Source organism: Panthera uncia, chromosome F1, assembly GCF_023721935.1.
Source record: "Panthera uncia isolate 11264 chromosome F1, Puncia_PCG_1.0, whole genome shotgun sequence".
NCBI lineage: Eukaryota > Metazoa > Chordata > Mammalia > Carnivora > Felidae > Panthera > Panthera uncia.
In genome coordinates, this window is record NC_064813.1 from 42,656,259 (window position 1) to 42,677,328 (window position 21,070).

General features: G+C 49.6%; 2 protein-coding genes across 2 annotated transcripts in view; both read right to left on the reverse strand.

The window, feature by feature from the left end:
• SLC41A1 (solute carrier family 41 member 1) overlaps nt 1-1,299 on the reverse strand; it is a 22,632-nt gene extending 21,333 nt beyond the window's left edge. The window contains exon 1 of the mRNA XM_049634504.1: nt 816-1,299. The gene's annotated coding sequence lies outside the window, so the exon portion shown is untranslated. The remainder of the gene's footprint in view (nt 1-815) is intronic.
• An 11,969-nt stretch (nt 1,300-13,268) lies between these two features.
• PM20D1 (peptidase M20 domain containing 1) overlaps nt 13,269-21,070 on the reverse strand; it is a 30,117-nt gene continuing 22,315 nt past the window's right edge. Inside the window, exons 11-13 of the mRNA XM_049634505.1 lie at nt 17,400-17,568; nt 15,150-15,249; nt 13,269-13,734 (exon numbers count right to left, since the gene is read on the reverse strand). Of these exons, the coding sequence (XP_049490462.1) occupies nt 13,611-13,734; nt 15,150-15,249; nt 17,400-17,568 (393 nt within the window). The 3' untranslated portion in view covers nt 13,269-13,610. The remainder of the gene's footprint in view (nt 13,735-15,149; nt 15,250-17,399; nt 17,569-21,070) is intronic.

Below are 21,070 nucleotides of genomic sequence, written 5' to 3' on the forward strand. Positions count from 1 at the left end.
AAAAAAAAAAAAAAAAAAAAAAAAAAAAAAAAAAAAAAAAAGTAAAACAAAGCAGAGCAAAATATAAAGGAGCAGCAGAAGCCAAAATGCACTTGTTTCCAAATGCATGTGTCTAGGTGTAACGGTCCCACTTTTCCTGTTTACGACCCCCCCCCCAGGCCCTGATCCCACCCTAGCCCATTTCACCAAAATAGTTCTTACAGGCAAAAAATAAATTTAAAGAGAATTTCCCTAGGTAGGATGAACAAGTACTTAAGTATTCCAAACACAATTAGTCAACTCCAGTTTGGGAAAGGGTGATTCAAACTCCGGTAACTGACCCATGGGAATTGTTTTCTCTTTCTATGGACTCAAGTCACACATCCAGATTCCCTTTTCAGACCTCTTTAAACACAGTCCTGTGGTCCTTGACCCTCACTAGAAATCCAGAACGAGACCTCCGAGCAGGAGAGTCCACTGCTCCTATCCCAGCAGCGCCTGCTAGAACCTGACCCTCCCTCCTCCTCCTGTCTTCCTGGCAGGCCACCTAAACTGAAAGGGGGCTCTCAGGAAGAGAAGCCAGTCCCTCACCACACTCCTTCCAGTAAAGAGACTTCAGACGGGCCTAAGGCCCTGGGATGAAGGAAGCAAAAGTAAACCAGGATGCCCTGAGGAGGGGACAAAAAAAGACCCGTTTTAGTATCTCCAAACCCTGGGCGGGGGAGAAGTAACTGGGTGGCCTACCCCGCCTCTCCCGCATTCAGACTCAGCAAATGCGCTGCTCGCCAGGGCTCCCGCCCTCCGCCACCCACCGCCCCAGACCCAACAGGACTGACCTGCCTCTCGCTTGGGAGGAAGGGGGGCGCCTGGCGAGTGGCAGCAGGGACCCGTGGTCTCGGGGGGGGCAGGGTTCCCCCTCTTCTCATCACTCCTCCTCGGCAGTCCTCCTCGGCCCCAGGCGTGCGCGCCCCCCACCCCCCCGCACCCCCGGCCAAGGCGAGCGTCCAGCCGCGACACCCGGCTCGCTACATTTCGCCTCTGCGTTAAAGCGAGGCCGCCGCTCCGCTTCCCCGAGGGGTAGGTGGCCGGGGAGGGCAGGATATACCGCCTCGGGCCCGGGCGGGGGGGACCCGGACGGGGGACCGTGGGGCTGAACTCACTCGCCCCCAATCGCTTCTTGCCCGCGGACTTGGGCCCGACTGGTTGGCTGCTAGTGGCAAACGTGATCTGGGGCAGACTGGGTGGCACCCCCCCTCCATCAAAAATAGGTTCAGGATGGACAACTGCGGCAGCCAATCGGAGGCAGGGGAGGGGGCGGGCTCAGCCTCGGCCCGGCCCCTTTCCTTCGCTTTGTGCCGGGGAGGCGGGGCGCCGGGGAAACGCAGTGCGAGGAGTGACGGCGGCTGTGGGCCGGCGGCGTGTGCCGAGAGCTCGCGGGTCCCCTCGCCCGGCGGCCGGCGACCCGAGGTTTCCGTTGCCCGGCGCTCGCCGCTCGGGGCCGCCTCCCCCGAGCCGGCCCCGCCCTGCCGCGAGCCCCCCCCACCCCCCGCCGCCGCCGCCTCGCCCTTTAAAGGCTTGTGCGCCTGTGCGCGTTTCCTCGCGCATCTTGAGTGTTTCCTCCAGCCCGTGGCCTTCGTAGCGTCGGTGTGGAGCCAGCCAGCTCTGACCCCGCGGGCTCAAGCAACCATCCCCGCGCTCCTTCCCGTGCTCGGCACCGGGAGAGAACCATCCCCACCTCGTTCTTGGACACAGCCCCTCTGCTGCTGGCTCGGCCCCTCGCGCTGCCTCCAGATCCCGCGTTCCTCTAAGCAAATGGCTCGGCCCTGACGGAACCGGCCTTAATAACGTCCCAGTTTTGGAAGGGGTGGGGATGGGCGGGCGGGAGCGAAAACAGGTCAGACTCGCGGCTGGGGTCCCACAGGCCCCACCTGAGGGAGGGGCGGAGGGGAGCTTCCTCTGACCCACCGTTCCTGGTGGCAACATAGGGGAGAGATCGCTGCATCCTGGGCGAAACGAAATCCAACTTTCCCTGACGCACCTTGTGGGATCAAAGAGGGGTGTTCCCATCTCGCCTTTTGCCACTTCCTCCCTGGGGTATCTCCACCTCTCCAACGCAAACTCAGTACCAGCTCTCTTTGGGATGTTTTTGTGCAGGCGATGTGACCTCCCCCAGAAAGGAACTGCCACCCCCAGGTTTTCCCCTCTTGTCAGTGGAACCTGTGACCAGTGGTTCCTTCCTGCCCTTTTCCACTGGGAAAGTGGCTCGGGGGGGCGTTCTAGCATGACTCCAGACCCCTGGATGGGTTTTGGAGTAGGGATGTGCCTGGGGAGAGGAGAACGCAGTGCTGGCTTTGAAGCTGTTGGCTGCCCTTTCCTCTTTCGGATACACATGAACACCCACAGCAACCTGAGCATCTAATTCCTTTGGACAAGGACGACAGACATGTGCAACCTGGCGCCCCCACCCGCCTTCCCATGCTAGTATTTAGGATTATTTCAGTTTAGCTGCTAAAACATTTGCATCAAGGGCCTGCAGCCTCTAGAGGAAATGTCAGTGTCTTAGAACCCCAATTTTGGCCTCAAACACTGGGTCTCTCTTCCTGGAGGGAGAAGTAGCTGCTAGACTAGGAAACAGTGGGCCCCACCAAAAAGGAGCCGTTTTTGAAGAGGGGGTGTAGGATTAGGCAGAAAATTAAGGCTGATGTATCTGGAGACATTTCAGTCAGGGGCTGGAGACAATTCCCGTCCTGCTGCATTCAACAGTCTTTCCTGCTGCTTTAACCCTTCCTACAGCTCAGCCACCTGTATGTAAAATCTTGCTCTCTCCCCTATTCCCTTCCCACCTTGTATTTCTTACCCACCTGAAAACAGTTCTCTCCTGTGGGTTTTTTTTTTTTTAAATCAAAGTATACCAGCCATGTGTGAAAATGCACAAAACCAGAGTTTACAGGTCAACAAATTATGACACAATGAACATACCCACATAACCGCCACCTAAATCCAGAACGAAATCATTACTGGCATCCCAGAAGCCCTCATTTTCTCTCCCAGTCACTACCCCACCCTCCTTACCAAAGGCAACCTCTAACACCACAGAATAGTTTTGCCTGCTTTGGAACTTTATATAAATGAAACCATTCAGTAGGTATCATTTGGCATCTGGTTTCTCTCACTCAATATTATGTTCGCGAAATTCATGAATATCACATTGTGGTAGCAGTCCTCACTCATGTTCGTTGCTTTACTGTATGGCATTAAATGAATATAGTATAATTTAGCTTTTATGCTGTTGATGGACATTTGAGCTGTTCCCAGTATGGGGTTATTATGAGTAATGCTGCTGTAACAGTTTTGTTTGTGTCCTTTGATACACTTAAGTTCATATTTCTGTTGGGTATGTACCTAGGAACAGAATTACTGGGTCCTAGAGTAATCATATGTTTAGTGTTAGTAAAGGCTCCTAAATAATTTTTTGAAGTGTTCCTATTAATTACACTCCTGCCAGCAGTGTCTTAGAGTTCCGGTTACTTCCCATTTTCATCAACACTCTGCATGGTCAATCCAAAAAGATTGAAAAATTTTAGCCATTCAGGGGGCGGCTCAGTTGGTTGAGCACCCGACTCTTGATTTTGGCTCAGGTCGTAGTCTCACTATTCGTGAGCTTGAGCCCTGCATTGTCAGCGCAGAGCCTGCGTGGGATTCTCTCTGTCCCTCTCTCTCTGCCCCTCCCCTGCTCTCTCTCTTTCTGAAAATAAAAAAATATTTAAAAAAAATTACCCATTCGGGTGAGTATGTAGTAGTATCTCACTGTGGTTTAAATTTACATTTCCCTGACAGCCAATGAGGTTAAGTGCCTCTTCATACCTTTAGTTGTCATTTGGATATCTGTTCGAGCATTTTGTCCATTTTGGGGGTCCCTTTTGTATTTGACTTTCTGTCTTCCTGCTTTGTAGGAGTTCTTAAATATTTCGAAGATGAGTCCTTTGTAGGTTATAGGGATTGCCAAGTATTTCTATGAGCATATGAATAGAGGACTTCGGTTTTGGGGTCTTCGGAAGCCCCAGGGCCACTCGGACAAGACTGGGGGCTCTGTGTCCACTTTGATCACTAGTGTAGTCTCAGCTCTTGGCACTTAGTAGGACTCAGCAAGTATGTTGAATGAATAACGGATGGGATAGGTAAGACTCATCCAGGTAGTTTGCCCTGTGTTGGGCTGATCCCTAAGGTCAAACATCAAGAGGGGCTGGCGGGGGCAGATTTCCTTCCAGCCCAGCCAGCTGTGACCTTGGGAAGGGGAAGACACGCAGCCCTTCCCTACTGAAAGAACAGAAATAGCTACAATCTGTGAAGAGAGAAGCACGGAAGTAGGGAGCGGAGGTCACAGATGAAAAGACAGGAACTAGCAGCAGGTAGCAAGCCAGACAGATGCTTCAGGAGAGACTCCATTGGGGGTGGATGCTCAGACACCCTCAAGGAAGACAGCGAGCATCACAGCCGACTTTTATGTGACAAGGACTTCCAAAGTCCACGTGGGTCTTCTCCTCCCTCGAGACATGCTCACTCTGAAAGCTCGTTAGTCTAAAGAGCTCTTCTATACTTAGAAACACTATTCCCTCTCTGAAGGAGGTGCCTTGACTCTTTGGTTGCAGGGTCTCATTCCCACCTCCCCGAGGGGAACTCTTTTTTTCAGGTCTAGGTGTGACTTCCCTGTGGCCTGTAATGTCCATCCTGCAGATGGAAAATGATCCAGTCACTGGCAGTCCCTCTCCAGGAAGTCTTTCCCCAGGCCTATGGCACTTCTCTGTTACCGTCCTTCTCCTTCTCTTCCTTCGGACACAGCAGATACCTGGTCAGGTCAGGGGTCTCCACAGGGGAGGGATTTCTCCCTTGCAACACCGTGACAAACTCACAGCACTCCTTTCCCAGGTTCCCTAGAAGACAACGAGGCTGGCGGTGACTTCAGAATTTTCCATATAGGATGGGTTTGGGGTAGAAGACTGGTTGGAGAGGAGCTAGATGACGTGTCATGAAATGGCATTTGTATTGCAACCACAGCATTTTCACTTAGAACGTGGGCTTTTTTGGCAGAGGTGAAGGACTTGGGGAGGGGTGGTCCTCATTGTGGAGGAGCCTGTGAGGAAGCGTCTCTGTGGGGCAGGCTTCTTCAGTCTTGCTTGGCATGTTTCCTAACACGGGGTTCATTTAGCCTCGGTCCTGAGGTCTCCAGGTCCCATGGCCTTCCATCGGGGACAGCTGAAGTCTACCAATGGCTTCTTCATGGGCCACCTGGGTACTCATCCTGAAACATCATAAAATTCCAGAGCCCTGTAAATCTTGGCTCCTCTAACCAGTGTGGTAAAGTCAGAAGACTAGCCTGACACGGCTGGAAACTTTTCTGTCTTTTGTCTCTGCTGGGCAAGGGGTGCCCCCTCCCATTTTTCCCTTGCTATAACCCCTCCCCTCCTATCTCCCTTCCAGAGGTCAACTTCTTTCCTGCTGCCCAGAGCTGAGGTGATATCCCCTTCCGGCTTCATTCAGTTCTAGGAGGATGTAGTTATGGGGGCGGGATAGGGAAGTGTGGCCATCTGTGCTCAGGGCCAGTTGCTCTCACCATCTCCTTCGCTTGTCTGTAGCTCAGCTCCCCTTTCCCAAAGTCCCCTGGATACCCTCTCTGGATTCCTTTGGGTAGGAAGTTTCCGACTATTTGGAAGCTGCAGTTCTGAAATTACTGGGTGTTACTGGGAAGCCCCAGCAGCAAGCAAAATAGCCTGGCGAAGCATCCACTGGGGACAGAGCCGTCATCTTTGAGAGGAAGTGCCGCAGAGAGGCACGTGCCCCAGTTTCTGTGCTCACATGGGTTTGAATCCACACTCAGCCACACATTAGGTGTGTGACCTTGGGTCAGCTCCTTGATGTCTCTGAGCCATGTCTATAAAACGGAGACACTACTCTTTCAGAGATGCTGTGAGCATTAGCGATAATAAGAGCATTCGGGACATTCCTGCGCATAGTAGGGATATTATGTCTTCACCAAAGAGGGAGAGGCCCCATCAAGGATCAGGCATATGCAAGGGCCGCTCAGGCTCTCCCTGGGGTGCACGCTGAAGTCTAGCCTTCCCAGACCGTGAAGGGCACGCCTACCTGCAAAGGAGTAAAGACTGGCAGTCTTCAGCTCCGTGGATGCGGGTGGGGAGCTAGTCTCAGGGCAGCATCCCTGTGGTGGGTCATCAGCCAGATACGAGTAATCTTTATCTTTCCAGAGCAAGATCACAATTTGCAAACCAGATTATTGTTTCACCCCGCCCTCCGTGTTTACTGCTCTTTGATTAGCCAACGGCCCAGGGGTTCCTAAACTGGCCCCGTCAAAGGAATCACCTGTGGGCATGTCTTTTAAAATATAGATTTCCAGGCCTCTCTCCTGGAAATTCTGTTTCCAAAATCTGGTGCCAGGCCAGGAAATCCGCCCTGTTAATTGGTGCCCCAGATGACTCCTGTGATCTGACCAGTTTGGGGAACGGTGCCCCAGCCTGGTAGTTTCTAACCATGGCTGCATATTAGAACTCCTGGGGGAGGTTTAACAAAAATATACCTTTGTTATAGGAGGAAACATTGAACTTTGTCTGGGAAGGCTCTAGAAGTCTTCAAAGACATGGAGATGCTTCAGTTGACTCTTCCTGTGTGGATTTATCTATTAAATCATTTAATCCTAATAATTACCCTATGAAGTAGACTGTTGGAATATAATAGGTCAAAAACAAGTCTGTGGATTGGAAAACCTAGGTATATTTAAAAGTTATTTAGGTTTGGGGCGCCTGGGTGGCTCAGTCGATTGAGCATCGGACTACGGCTCAGGTCATGATCTCGTGGTGTGTGAGTTCGGGCCCCGCATGGGGCTCTGTGCTGACAGCTCAGAGCCTGGAGCCTGCTTCGGATTCTATGCCTCCCTCTCTCTCTGCCCCTCCCCTGCTCACAGTCTGTCTGTCTCTCTCTCAAAAGTAAATAAACATTAAAAAAGATTTTTTTAAAGTTATTTAGGTTAATCATTAGGGAAATGCAGATCAAAATCACAATGCAATATCACTTCATACTCATAGGTTGGCCATTAAAAAAAAAAAAAAAAAGCAAAGCCCAGAAAATAAGCCTACATTGGCGAGAGTGTGGAGAAATCCAAACCCTCGTACATTTGCTGGTGAGAATGTAAAATGGTGTAACCACTGTAGAAATAGTTCGCTGTTTCTTCAAAAAGTTAAACATATAATTACCATATCCCCAGCAATTCCACTCCCAAGTAAATGCCCAAAAGAATTGGGAACAGAGAATAGCATTCTAGTCGGAGGAAACAGTGAAATGGCAGGCAGGCCAGGGAGAATGTGGCAGTTTTGGAGAACAGCACGTTTTTTAATACATGGCTGGGTGGGGAGTGGGAGAGAAAGATGACAGTGCTCTCTGATGATATCAGGTACGAAGCTTGGGACTTTACAGGGACTTTTTGTTTGACGGGCTGGTTTTATTTTGCTAAGTGGATTACAAGGTCCTCAAGCATAGATACTTTATATTTTAAAATTTATACTAATTTTTAATGCCTTATAGTACATTTAAAATTTGTTTGCGGACATATTCTAATTTTTTAAAAAGACAGTTTTTTTTTAGGAGTAGCTTTAGCTTTACAATAACATGAAAGAAAGGTATAGAGCCTTCCCATAAATCCCCTGCCCTCATACATACATAGCTTCCCCCTTCATCAATACCATTGACCAGAGTGGTACATTTTTTTAAAAAAATTTTCTTTGTTTTAATGTTTATTTATTTTTGAAGGAAAGAGAGAGACTGAGCATGAGTGGGGGAGGGGCAGAGAGAGAGGGAGACACAGAATCCGAAATGGGCTCCAGGCTCTGAGCTGTCAGCGCAGAGCCCGACATGGGGCTCGAACTCACAAACCGTGAAATCATGACCTGAGCTGAAATCGGTCGCTTAACTGAGCCACCCAGGTGCCCCACCAGGGTGGTGCATTTTTTACCAAGGATGAACCGATATTGACACGTTGTCATCACCCATAGTTTACCTTAAGGTTCACTCCTGGTGTTGCACATTCTATGGGTTTAGACAAATGTTTAATGGTATGTTTTTTTTAATGTTTATTTTGGAGGGGGGCCGAGAGAGGAGGGGACAGAGGATCTGAAGCAGGCTCTGCACTGACAGCAAGCCTGACTCGGTGCTCAACGCGGGGTTCGAACTCATGAACTGTGAGATCATGACCGGAGCCAAAGTCTGACACTCAACCAACTGAGCCCCTAATGATATATTTATCATTAGAATATCATGTAGCGTATTTTCACTGCCCTACCGATCCTCTGAGTTCTGCCTGCCCATAACACCCCTCCCCACTACCAGTGATCTTTCTATTGTCTCTCTAGTTTTGCCTTTTCCAGAATGTCATGTAGTTAGAATCATAAGAGTACGTAGACTTTTCAGATTGGCTTCTTTCACCGAGTGATACGCATTTAAGCTTCCTCCGGGTCTTTTTATGGCTTGATAGCTCATTTCTTTTTAGTGCTGAATGATATTCCATCGTGTGGCTAGGCCACAGTTTGTCCTGCTAAAGGACACCTTCTTTGCTTCCAAGTTTCGCCAATTACGAAACAGGTTTTTGTGTAGATAAACGTTTTCGGGTAAACACCAAGGAGTGCACTTGGTGGATCATATGGTAAGAGTTTTGTGAGAAACTGCCAGACTGTTTTCCAGAGTTGCTGTAGTTCTGTTTTCCCACCAACGATGGAAGAGAGTGGCTGTTGGCCCACATCCTCTTCAGCACCTGTGTTGTCAGTGTTCTGGGTTTTGACCGTCCTAATAGGTATGTACTGGTTTCTTGTTCTTTTAATGTTTAAAAAAATTTTAATGCTATTTATATTTGAGAGAGAGAGAGAGAGAGAGAGAGAGAGAGAGAGAGAGAAAGAGACTGTGAGCAGGGGAGGGGCAGAAAGATGGAGACAGAATCCGAAGCAGGCTCCAGGCTCTGAGCTGTGAGCTGTCAGCACAGAGCCTAATACGGGGCTCGAACTCAAGAACAGTGAGATCATGAACTGAGGGGAAGTCAGAGGCTCAACCCACCAACCCAACAGAGCCACCCAGGTGCCCTGGTATCTTCTTCTTTTAATTTGCATTTCCTTGATGACATATAGGGAGCATCTTTTCATATGCTTATTTTCCATCCACGTATCTTCTTTGGCGAGGTGTCTGTTAAGGTCTTTGGCCCAATTTTTATTCAGGTTGTTTATTTTCTTACTGTTCAGGTTTATTTTCTTCTGAGTTCCAGGCTTGGATCTCTTGGCACGTCCAGCTTGTTACATCCCAAATGGAGCTTGTCATCTCCTGGATATCTGCTCCTTTTGCAGTCTTCCCCGGTTGGGTAAATGAAGCCGCCCTCCCATTGGCTCATGTCAGCCGCCTGGGAGTCGTCTGGACCCCTTGCTCTACCTTGCCTCCCCCCTACCCATCAACCACCAAGGGCCATGCATGGACTCCACCTCCTAAATACCTCAAACATTTTTTGTTGATGTAAAATTTACATGCAAAAATTAAGCACACAATCCATTGGCATTTAGTACCCTCACAATGCTGTGCAACCAGCAACTTTATTTAGTTCCAGGGCACTTTCCTCCCCCCACCCCCGGAGGAAACCTTTTAACCCATGAAGTTACTTCCCTCTCCCCCGCTCTACTAGTCTGCTTTCTGTCTCTGTGGATTTCCCTATTCTGGACATTTCATACAAATGGGTCCATGCAATATGTGACCCTTTTGTGTCTGACCTCTTTCGTTCGGTGTAACGTTTTCAAGGTTTATCCATGTTATAGCATGTATCAGTATTTCATCCCTTTTTATGGTTGAATAATCGTTCATAGCATGGATATAACAGATTTTGTTTATCCATTCATCTGTTCATGGACATTTGGGTGGTTTCTATCTTTTGACTATTATGAAGGGCGAAGCTACGAGTACTCAAACTTTTGAGTACTTGTTTTCAGTCCTTTCGGGTATATAAATAGGAGTGGAATTGCTGGGTCCTATGGTAACTCTATGTTTGACTTTTTGAGGACACAACGAAATAATGAAAGCTGCGAAAGACCCCAGAAACCCAGTGTTTCGGTCACTCGGGTTTCAGCACTCAGTGCTGGCACAGGGCAACTTGTCACCCCCCTACACACATGGTCCTGAGACTAACACAGTTCAGTTCAGGCCCCAGAGCGACACTTCTCTACAGAGCTTGCCCGATGTCTTCAGGAAAAAAAAAAAAAGAACACCCTGAAGATGTATAGGTTTTGTCACTGTGAACTTTAGAGACAGACATGGCTTTGGCGTGCAGGGAGGAACTGAGTTGTCAAAGTGCTTAGCTAAGAGAAAGGAAAATCGACTTGTCAAATCCTTCCTCTCAGATAGCACGACTGCGATGGATCCCTGTACAACATGCTATTTCTCAGCAGGGCTGACTGTCCATTTTCTCGCTCCTCTTTGAGTTCCAGTTTCTGGTTCTGGGGGTCGTCACGAATTAGTGTAGTATTTACAGCATTGCACATGGTGGCTGAGGAATATTTTTGGGTATTAAACGCTTTCTATTATTCTTACATTTTTATATTTGTAGGTCTGGACGTCACATATATGAAGCATGATGCTTATCCTTTTTATTGGCAGCTGCATGGACACTGAACCCTGACATTGCAGGTAGTTTCATTTTTATAAAATTATGTAGATTTAAATTTTCAAAAAAACCCAAACAGACTAATGAAGCGTTCAGTTCTCCAGTAGGAACTTTGTCTTTTTCTACTATCTCCTCCAGAAGGAGAGAATATTGGATCCAGAATGGCCACATTTTTTAGCAACCTGGGGCAACATCAAGGGACTCCCATCCCATCCTCTTTGCCTGGGAAGATTTTGCCTTCTTTCCAACCTGAGGTATGAGTAAGAAGCTTGAGTGAAGTCTTGGATGGGGATGTAGGGTATTCCTGTGATTATCGCCGAGGTTCCTTCCAGGAGGATTTCGGGAGTGGTAGATGGATGTGGGGAGGGGTGGGGGAAAGTTTCAGATTCATTGCTCTTTCCTGCCCAGAGTCTTAGAGCTCACGCTGTCCTGGTCTGGCCAGCATTTTCATTCTTTCCAGAAGCCTTTGGGGGCCATAGGGCTGGAAGGTCTGCGTTCTCAGAACCAGGATTTGGAGCAGTTCCCTCTCAAGGGTCTTCCTTCCCACTCCAGACGCTGGAAAAGACTATCCTTTCTGACACTAGAAGAGAGTGGTGCGATCCAATGGGGACCAGGTCCCCTGCTCATTCTCCTTCCAATTATCCCATGGGTTATTAGAGACCTAGCTGACCCTAAACTCAAAGAAGGGAGAGGAGCCCAACTCAGAAGCTGGGGTGGGGGTGGTAAGGAGTGTTGGCAGACAGAGGGAAGAGGTGTGAATAGAGTGAGGTCGGCCAGGGGAACACAGAGAGCTTGAGCTATGAATCAAAGCCGATGGTAAAACAGCCTTTGTCCTTGAGATCTCCCTGGATCGGAATGAATGAGCCACACACCACAGGTTCTTGGGACGGGCAATGTGGTGCGATTGAAAAGGCACTGGACTTGGGGATTTTAGACTGGCATTTGAATTCCACGGTTGCCCCTTAAGAACTGTGTGATCTTGGGCAGATGACTTCTCTGAGTCTCAGTTTCCCCTTCAGTACTACTAGCACAGGCTTTGGACTCAGAGAGACTCTGCTCCCAACACCTGCATGACCTTGGGCAAAGTGCTTAACCTCTGAGTCTCAGTTGCCTCATCTGTAAAACAGGGGCAATAGCCCCTTGGAGCTGTTGTCGGGATTGAGTCAGATAACAGATGGGAAGTAGATTCCATCATTAATTTAGGATCATGGAAAAATGGTGCATCTGGGGCCAGGTGACACGGGTTTGAATCTGCCCCTAGCTGGCTGTGTAACCAGTCTGAGAACCAATTTCTGCTCTGTAAGAAGGGGCAGTAATATTTTCTTCATGGGGCTCTGACGAAATCAGGTGGACGAGAGCACTTTGTACGGCTCTGTACGAATGTGAAGGATTATTTCTGTTCTTCAGCTCACCCTCCAACAAAGGCTGAGCAAGTACTGAATTGGCAACAAAAAGGGAGGGTGAGGGAAGGAATGTGAATCTTAGGGGGAGTAGCAAAAAAGCTCAAATAATCCTCACACTGTGTTTCTAACACTTTCCATTAAGCCTAAACTTCAAGGGAGAGCTCACAGCCATGGGAGGGAGGTGAGGAACCGGGGGGGGGGGGGGGGCGGGGGAGTTTGAGGAGGGAAAAAGAGCCCACGGCTGTCAAACCCCAGGAAGGCGGGAAAGGTCTTTGTCTGGTGAGGAAAAATGGAGTCTCTCAAGTCCCTGCTCCCTCTGCGTCTCGCTCTCTGACCCCAACTCCCTAGTGACCCACAAAACTCAGCTCCCTGCTTGGAGCCAAGAAATGGTGCCTTCCAATGCCCCCTACCTGGCAGCTACTAAGCAGATTCAAATACGCTCCGGGTCGGACTCCGGACTCCGCAGAGAGAAGACAGGAGCCCTGCTGTTCCCTAAGGGAGTGCAGCTTGCTCCTTCTCTGCCCGCAGCCTGGGGCAGAGACCCTCAAGTCAGGCTCCTCCTGGCTCCCCCCCCACCCCATGCCCTTCACCTTCCCTTTGACAGGTCAGAACCAGGACCAGATGCCAGGGCCGGAGGCCTGCTGGTCCTGGGCTCCACTGAGAGGCGGGATCACGAGTGCCCTTCTCTTGGGAGCTCAGCCCATAGGAAGTGCCAGGGAAATGTTTCCACAGATTAGTGCCTCCTGGGGTGAGGCAGAAGCAGGTGGTGGGAACAGGGCAAGGGAGGGAGCAAAGCCCAGGGAGCCCTTAGGAAGAGCCCAAGGACAGAGGCTTTTTTCTCCAGGCTCCAGCCTCCAGAACCGGGAGGCTGGGGGTTCCTCCAAAGCTCCCCTGCCTCAGTGCCACCCCTCGGCGACCGCTTCATGCCGCATAGCTCACGTTATTTGACTAGTTGTTGTAGTGATTACAGTGGTATCACAGTTTGACTAAGTTCTGCTCCAGATGTAGGATAAATTGGAGGGCAGGCGAAGGGATGCAGGGGCAGGAGAGGAGAGATGAAAAGCCAGCTAAAAAATCCAAGGGAGGTGCGGGGAGAGAAAGGAAGTTAACAGCAAAAAGAAATAGATAAGCAACGGAGAAGGCAGCCTGGCAAGCATGCCCTAAATTAAACATTTCTAGAAGGTAAAACCTGCTTGAGATTTTCCCAAATCTGCATTTGTTAAGTCTGGCCTTAATAAGGGGTGGTTAAATAACCAGCGCAAGACAAACAAGCCGGGTAACCTCTAAGACGGGGACAAGAAGGCAGTAAGCACTGGTCAGCCTAGGGATGCAGATGTTCAGAGGAAGGGAGAAGCCAGATTTCTGCTGGCCCATCCCTACTCCTTGGCCTGTTCTTTGGTGAATCCGGAGTGATCAAGGCAGGAGGGTGATGTATCATAGTGTGGTTTTGACCCAAAGTTTCATCAGCATTAGCTTTGCCCTTGAGTTAGCCTCGGCTGAGGTCGGGCACCCCCAATCCAGCTGGCTCCTTGACCTCACAGTTCGTGCAGGTGAGGAACTGGCTCCTGGTCTGTGTCAGCATTCTGGATAAACTCAAAGATGAATTTCACCTGGGTCTCGTAGGCGCGGACTGAGATTTTCTCATTGATGCCGTGGATGCTGTGGGAGAGATTTAGGGGAAGGTTGGAGAAAGCCAACCGCTTCAGCACAAGCCTTAGTGCAGAGTACCCCCACCTCACATGCCCTGAAGCCACTGGCCTTTGACCCTCCAGGGGTAGGAAGTGGGCACGTGGGAGAGGCTGTTTGTAAGACGTGAGGTTTCATGTGACACGTAGGTCATCTTTCCTGGATCCATGACCGTGGCAAAGAATGGTGGGGGGAAGAAAATACTAAAATCCTGGGGAGTTCAGAATCATTTCCTGCCCTGGAATCGATTTGATAATTTGTCCCCTGAGGGGAAATTATCTTTTTAATTCTCTTTCTCTCAGGCTAGAGTCCCCTGGCCCCCACATTGCTAGGGGCACAAAAGGAGACAGAGGGAGACTGCCCAGGGCACCTCTACTTCACCTAGGAAATTTCCATCTGATCCTGTGCCCACAACCAGCCTCCACACCACCCAACACACAACCACACCACACATGTAACCTCAAAGATGAAAGGAAATAAAGAGCAGCAGCCTGCGGCTCCAGTTAAAAAACAAACAAAAACCACGAAAGCTGTTCTTGAGCTCGTATTCAAATACAGCATTTTCATTCTACTGGCAACTGACTTAGAGTGGGGAAATCAGGTCTGGATATGGTAAGGAACAGAAAGGTAGATGGAAGTCAACCCCCCACGCCCAAGGACTAAAATTTTGCTGAAGAACCCACAAAGTAGTAATTCACATACAATAGTTAAAATTGAAGATCATGTCTTAGATCCCTATAGTGTTTTCTTCTTTTTTTTAATGTTTTATTTACTTACTTTGAGAGAAAGGGGGAGAGGGGAGGGGCAGAGAGAGGAAGAAAGAGAATCCCAAGCAGTCTCTAGATTGTCAGCGCACAGCCCGATGCGGGTCTCGATCTCACGAACCTGAGATCGTGACCTGGGCTGAAACCAAGAGTCAGAGGCTTAACCGATGGAGCCACTCAGGCTCCCCTATAGAGTGTTTTCTTCTGAGAATTCAAAGCATGTGTCCACCTTTGACCACAAGCGGGTCTGTTTCACTGAATGGTAACTGAGAAGTCTGGAGTCTCCCCTTCTGGGGAGAAAATGACGTCCAGAGGGTAAGCATGCTCCCAAAGGGAAGAGGTGGAGGGATTAAGACCCAAGGGTCCGACTTCCACCAGAGACTTTCCAATCATCTGATTATCTCCATCCCAGAAAACCAGTGGGCAATTTCCACGCACTCTGGGGAGTGGCAAGGCTCTGGCCATGAGGAAGTTTGGCCAGTTGGGTTCTAGAATTCTTCATTTTAGCTTGTGCAAACCCCAGCTTTCTCCTGTTCTGTGGGCTGGCAGGAGAAAGGGGGTGGGGACAGGTCAGATGTACCTCCTCTTTGCCCCTTGCTCTCCAGACCTATTCCACTCACTCACCTCTGGAAGCTCTGAGGATTCAGGTAGAGGGGGTTGAACCGGTAGATGCTGGTGGTGAGGTTTGTATAGTGTCTGCTGTCTGTGTTGCCGATACAAACACCTGGACAGAGAAAATGAAGGACGGTGAGGCTTGATGTGGATAATCAAGCCAAGATACTGGTGGGAGGTGGACTGGCTGGAAAATTAGGGCCTCTGGGCCAATAAGAACTTCACCTGGGCCCTCCTGGGAGCCTGTCGCTCTGAATTTTTAACCTTCGGGTTACCCGTTCTCAACACCTTCTAAAACACCGTTCGGCCAGAAGCATGGGGTCTCCTCCCAAGGGCGTTAGTGAGCTATCCCCGAACGATCCAGAGCCAAGTGTCCTCGCTCCACGATGATCAGGGAAGCCAGTACCTTCATTTTATACCCTTCCCTGGGCTATTTCGGAAATCTAGATATCAGCTCTTTACTGCCTCAGCTCTCTTTACACCACCCTAGGTCAGAAATAAACACGCCCCCCCCCCCCACACCCCCGGGGAGTTTTACTGTTATAAAATGCAGTCCCCTTAAAGTAGAACATAATTTCCTGTTATTTTCTGTTTTCCAAGAGTCAAACCTCAGGTTAGGAAAGTCCCAGGATGTTTATTCTCCAGTGTCTTGCTCTCCTGAAGGTAGGAGCAGCTCACCCCCTCTCCAGTGAGGGCTGGGCCTTGTCCCCGGGGGGAGCATTCTCTGAGAAAAGACCCCCTGAAGCACCCAGTGAAGAGCGGTGGGATGATCTGAGATGTTAGTTTGTGTTTTGTTTCATTTTCCACTTCCGGTTTCAAATGGGTAACTAGTTCCTTCAAACTCCTTGCTTTAGGGATTTCTATCAGTTGATGCCTGCTTATCTTTTTTCCCCCGTAAAAGCCTAACCCTGTTAGGATTATGGCGGTTGCCCCAGAGGGGAGAGGGTAGCGTAGGGAGCTTTGAGAGCCAAGAGAGAAGAATCGGGGACTGTGAGGGCCAGGGTCCTTGGATGGTGGAGACCCAGCCCTGCTCTGTGGCAGGAGTTCGAGTAGGGGGCAGACCTCGGAGGGGATGGTTGCCTGGTATGTTCAGGGAGATGGGGTCTTAGGTCTAGAGTCAAAGATCCTACTCTCCGGAATTCAGAGGGAATCTCCAACCTGAAGTGACCTTCTAGCTAGGTAATGGATGTCTCAGAGGGAGCCCCAAGGACCTATGACCACCCGCCAAGGGACTCCCATGTCAGGTTGCTACGTAAGACCTCGGGGCCTGATTCAAAATGAGGGTGGTGGTGGGGAGCCTGGAGGTCTCAGTAATACCTCAGGTTGGATTTCCTGAGGAGTGGGGCTTATAGCTAGATTTTGGTTGATTAAAAAACAAGGCTGCCCTTTTCACAGCTGATCTTGTGGAGGCAGAGTTTCACTGGACGCTCTTTATGGGCCCATGCCTAGCACAGAGCCAGGTCCTAAGTATGTGCTTAGAAAATGAGGGAATCCGTGATAAACCTAGATTTAAAAGACAAAACTGGACACAGGTCTTAGCATTATGGGCCATCCTCACATTGCAGACCAGAGATCCTCAAACTGTGGTCAGCCATCATCTGGTCTCAGAATCTCCTGAGGGATGTTAAAAAGGCAGACTCCAGTGTCCTCTCCAGATTTGGTTAGGCTGAATCTTTGGGAGCCCTAACCCTTCACTGTAATAAGTGGCCTAGGTAACCCTCTTCCACTGTTAAATTGGAGAGCCACCATCTACCCAGTATAGGTATGGAAGGTATGCTGGAAGACCAGGGAAAGGGCATAGAGGCACTGCTGTCTGGGCTGGGAGAGGTGAAGGGGGTTAATGCAAATGGTAGAGGTGGGGAGGCATTTCTGGGCTGCAGATTCTGAGCTCTGTTGCTGAGCTATTATCCTTGCATAGATCAGAACCAGCCTGGGGGAAACTTGGCCTCTTCTGTGGCTCCTCAAGGAGTAAGGTGGGGGTGGGGGTGGGGTCTGGGCTGATCCTCTCCTCCATGCCAGAGTGGCTGGCCTAGGTGAAGCCAGGACCCGGGCATGACTGATCTAATTTATTGTTTCTGCTCTTTTCCTGTTTGCTTTCTGACTTCCACTCCAAGAGGAAAATACAGTTCCAGTCCCATCACGAGGGGAAGCAGCCAGATGTTTCCAGGCTGAACAGCTGGGGTGGAGGTGGGGCAGTAGACATTAGATAGGAAACAGTTCCAGCCCCTGCCTCCCTGTGGTCACAGATGATGAAGTCATTACCTGGGGCAACAATGTTGACTTCCGGGAAGACAGACCGTATGGTCTGGCGGAGCAGCTGGTAGCCCAAGGCCTGATGGTCAGAGGGGCTGACAGGTAGGGGGTCAATGGCACTCAACACATGGAACTGGACCCTGTTGTCAGCCACAATGTTCTTGACGAGTTCTAGGACCTTGAGGGAGCAAACAAATGGGGGTTTGAGTTCTTACTATCTGCCGTGCAAGTACCATATGAATCGAAATAGTCCTGCTTTGTCTCCAGCAAGGCAGGACTTGGAGCTTACAGAGGAGCTCATTTTAGCACCGGGACCTCAATTTCAGCTGATTGGCGGTAGGAGATAGAAGAATTGGGTCTTCTTGGAAAGAAATCTACAGCATGGTAGATTTAGGTTAAATGTTCAGGAGGCTTGCCTTACAGCCATGAGGCAGGCAGAGAATTGGAAATCAGGAAATTGTGTGTCCTTCCTCTTGGGCCGTGAGTCATGGGCCGGGTGGAATGTAGAAGAGACAGCAGAAAGGGGAACTCAACCATCTTGAGGCAAGGGTGATAGATGTGATGACCTCATTCAACCTGGGAGCCACAGACAGTTGAGGAAAAGGTCACACACTTTTCTTTCTCCTCTTTGGGCATCCCTGCTTCCTGTTTGTAACTAACTGCACTGGAGCCAGGAAGATGAGCTCAACACAGACAAAAAGTCAGGAGTTGGGGGACTGGTATTCAAGCTCTCTCTTTGCTTCCTTTCCTCAGGAAGGAACCTGAGGAAGCTCCTAGAGAATTCAGTCTGAAACAACGAGAGCTGAATCCAGCACAGGTCCTGGTCTCAGGCAGGACGTAGACCAGACCCCAGCTCCATGTGACCTGAGCCTTGTGGGAATGGACCAGGAGGCTGGTTTAGGGTGGTCCCCAAGCCCACCCCACCACACAGGGAAAGCCCCAGCACTAGCCTCAACTCATTTGATCAGCAATTGCTTTAGAACTGCTTCTGTCCTAGAAAGGGGGGTGTCCCATAGCTGAGGATCACCTGCACGGGGGACATTATCTCAAGGGTACTCCTTTTTAGGTCAGTGTCCCCTAGAAGTATGCTAGGAGCTGAGTCTGGAAAGGAAATGAAGGTTCCTATTTCTGGCTTAGAAACCACCATTGAGCCAGCCCCAATTCCCTGCTGTTGGATTAGTTGGAAGGAGGAGGGACAACTCATTTATCTGAGCTCATTTTCGCTCTACGCTTCTGTCTGAAATTCTCTAATATAAGAAGTAATGCCTAGTTTTGATATATCCTCAACCAACTGGGAGGCTCCCAGTCATCCCCTGTAAGGTGGGTTAGGACTGTGCCTGCTGCCCCCTGTCCCAAATTACTTGAAGATTCCTGCCCCCAGAAATGGAAGAGGGCACACATGGGAGCACCCCTCAGTGAGAGGCCACAAGAGACCAAGTTTCCTACTAAGTGCTAGGCCAGGTCCTGACATAAGAGGAGGGGCTATGTCTACCTCATTTCGTGTTTCTGTGTTTCTGGTCAGGAGCATAAAAGCATGTGATGAATGCTGGATACCAGAAATTTAAAAAATATGAGCCAAAAAAAAAAAAAAAAATAGTTGGAGTTGTCTCATGAAGTAACTTGTTCAGGGTTATACAGTGAGTATCACTGGGCTGGGTATCTGAATCTGGTCTCTGACTTCACAAGGGTGATGATTTACTGTCTCCAAAGCACATAGAGGTCGAGGTGATCGGAAGGAGGGCCAGCAAGAGGATGGTGTTCTTTCTTTCTTTAAAGTTTGTTTATTTTTTTAAGTAATCTCTATACCCGATGTGGGGCTCTAACCTACGACCCTGAGATCAATGGTTGCACGGTCTTCTGACTGAGCCAGCCAGGCGGCCCAGGAGGATGGATTCCTTGGTGGTATGGATTTTAAGAATCCAGAATTTGACGAGAGGATATGAAACTGATGGAGAAGAAGCAGGGACAGTCTGAGCCTGGAGAGGGGCATGCACAAAAATTGAGCAGTGACACCACACTTCGTGCCACAGACAGCCACTTATAGTCGTGTGACCTGGGGCTAACTGCTTAACCTCTGTGCCATCTGCACGCTCACCTGTTAACGTCAGGATAACAGGAACACCTACCTGGTAAGGTGGTTGTGACCACCACTGGAATTAACCTACGTGATGTGCTTGGGCCCGTTCCTGGCACACAGTAAGCACTCAATATATGCTAGCTGCTATTTGTTTAGGATAGAGGGGCCAGCCTGGGCAGTAATCAGGGGCACAAGGATGGGACTAAGAGGAGGGACCCGCCGGTGGTAAGAGGGACCTCGAAGGTTACTTTAAGGCACATTGGTCTCTCATTTCTCTGAGCTCCTACAGCCCTTACCGCACATTCCCATGCCATCACGTGTTCCCTCTGTTTTACGTGTAGATATGTTTTCCCCTCAAGGGAATGATAAGTTTGTTGAAGGCAAGGACAAGGGATATCAACACCTTGGTAAGGGCTCTAGAGTTAGACTTAGCAAGTCCAGCCTCCATCTTGCTGTAAGGCGAGGCCTCTCATTGACACCCACGAGATTACCATCCAGCCTGTGCTTGAATTCTTCCATGGCAGAAAGTACACCATCACGAGTTACAATCCATTCTGCCTTTGAGCAACTTGGTTATGAATGTCTTCTTTTTTTTCATGTTTGTTTATTTTTGAGAGACAGAGGGAGAGAGAGAGAGCTGGAGTGAGGGAGGGGCAGAGAGAGAGGTGGATGGGGGACCTGAAGAGGGCTCTGCACTGACAGCAGAGAGCCGGATGGGGAGCTTGAACTCACCAGCTGTGAGATCATGACCTGAGCCAAAGTTGGTTGCCTAATGACTGAGTCACCCAGGCGCCCCTCTTTTTTGTGTGTGTGTATTTACTTTGAGAGAGAGAGCATGTGTGCATGTGAGCGCATAGTAGGGGAGGAGAAGAGAGAGAGAGAGAGAGAGAGAGAGAGAGAGAGAGAGAGAATCCCCAGCAGGCTATGGAGCCCCATGCAGAGCCTGACACAGGGCTCAATTCCAGGAACTGTGAGATCATGACTTGAACCGAAATCAAGAATTGGCTGCTTTACCCACTGAGCCACCCAGGCGCCCCTGAATGGCTTCTGTGCCCCTGCTGCCTGGTTGCCATTCCCAGGTTTTTGCTCTATCTCAGGTCTCAGGGTAAATGTCGCCTTGGAGGACTGACTCTCTGTTCTACCCCCACTTCACAATCGCTTTGGGACCCATCACCACATGATTTTCTTTATGGTACTTAACCTCTTAAGGTATTTGATTACTTGCTTATTGCTGTCCCTTCCCCACTAGAGCGTAGTGCCACCAGAATGGGAATCTTGGCCGTCTTGCTCACCATTTCCCCAGGTGTTTAGACCATAGCAGCCACTCAATAAACACTTGGTGAAGAAATGAAGAAAGCAAAGAATCTTTTCTACCACACTCTAGATAGGTAGACATCCACCCTCTGAGAAACTCATTATCATCCAAGGTACCATATTCCCAAACTCTCCTTTAAGTGGGGGCTTCCTGAAACATCTCCCAGTAGCCTTATTTTTCTCCTTGAGGCCCATTCAGCACAAACCTTCTACAGGGTAGCCTGGCACATTTCTGAAGACCGTTCCTCATAGACAGATGCCAGGGACCTATTTACAGCCACAACATGGG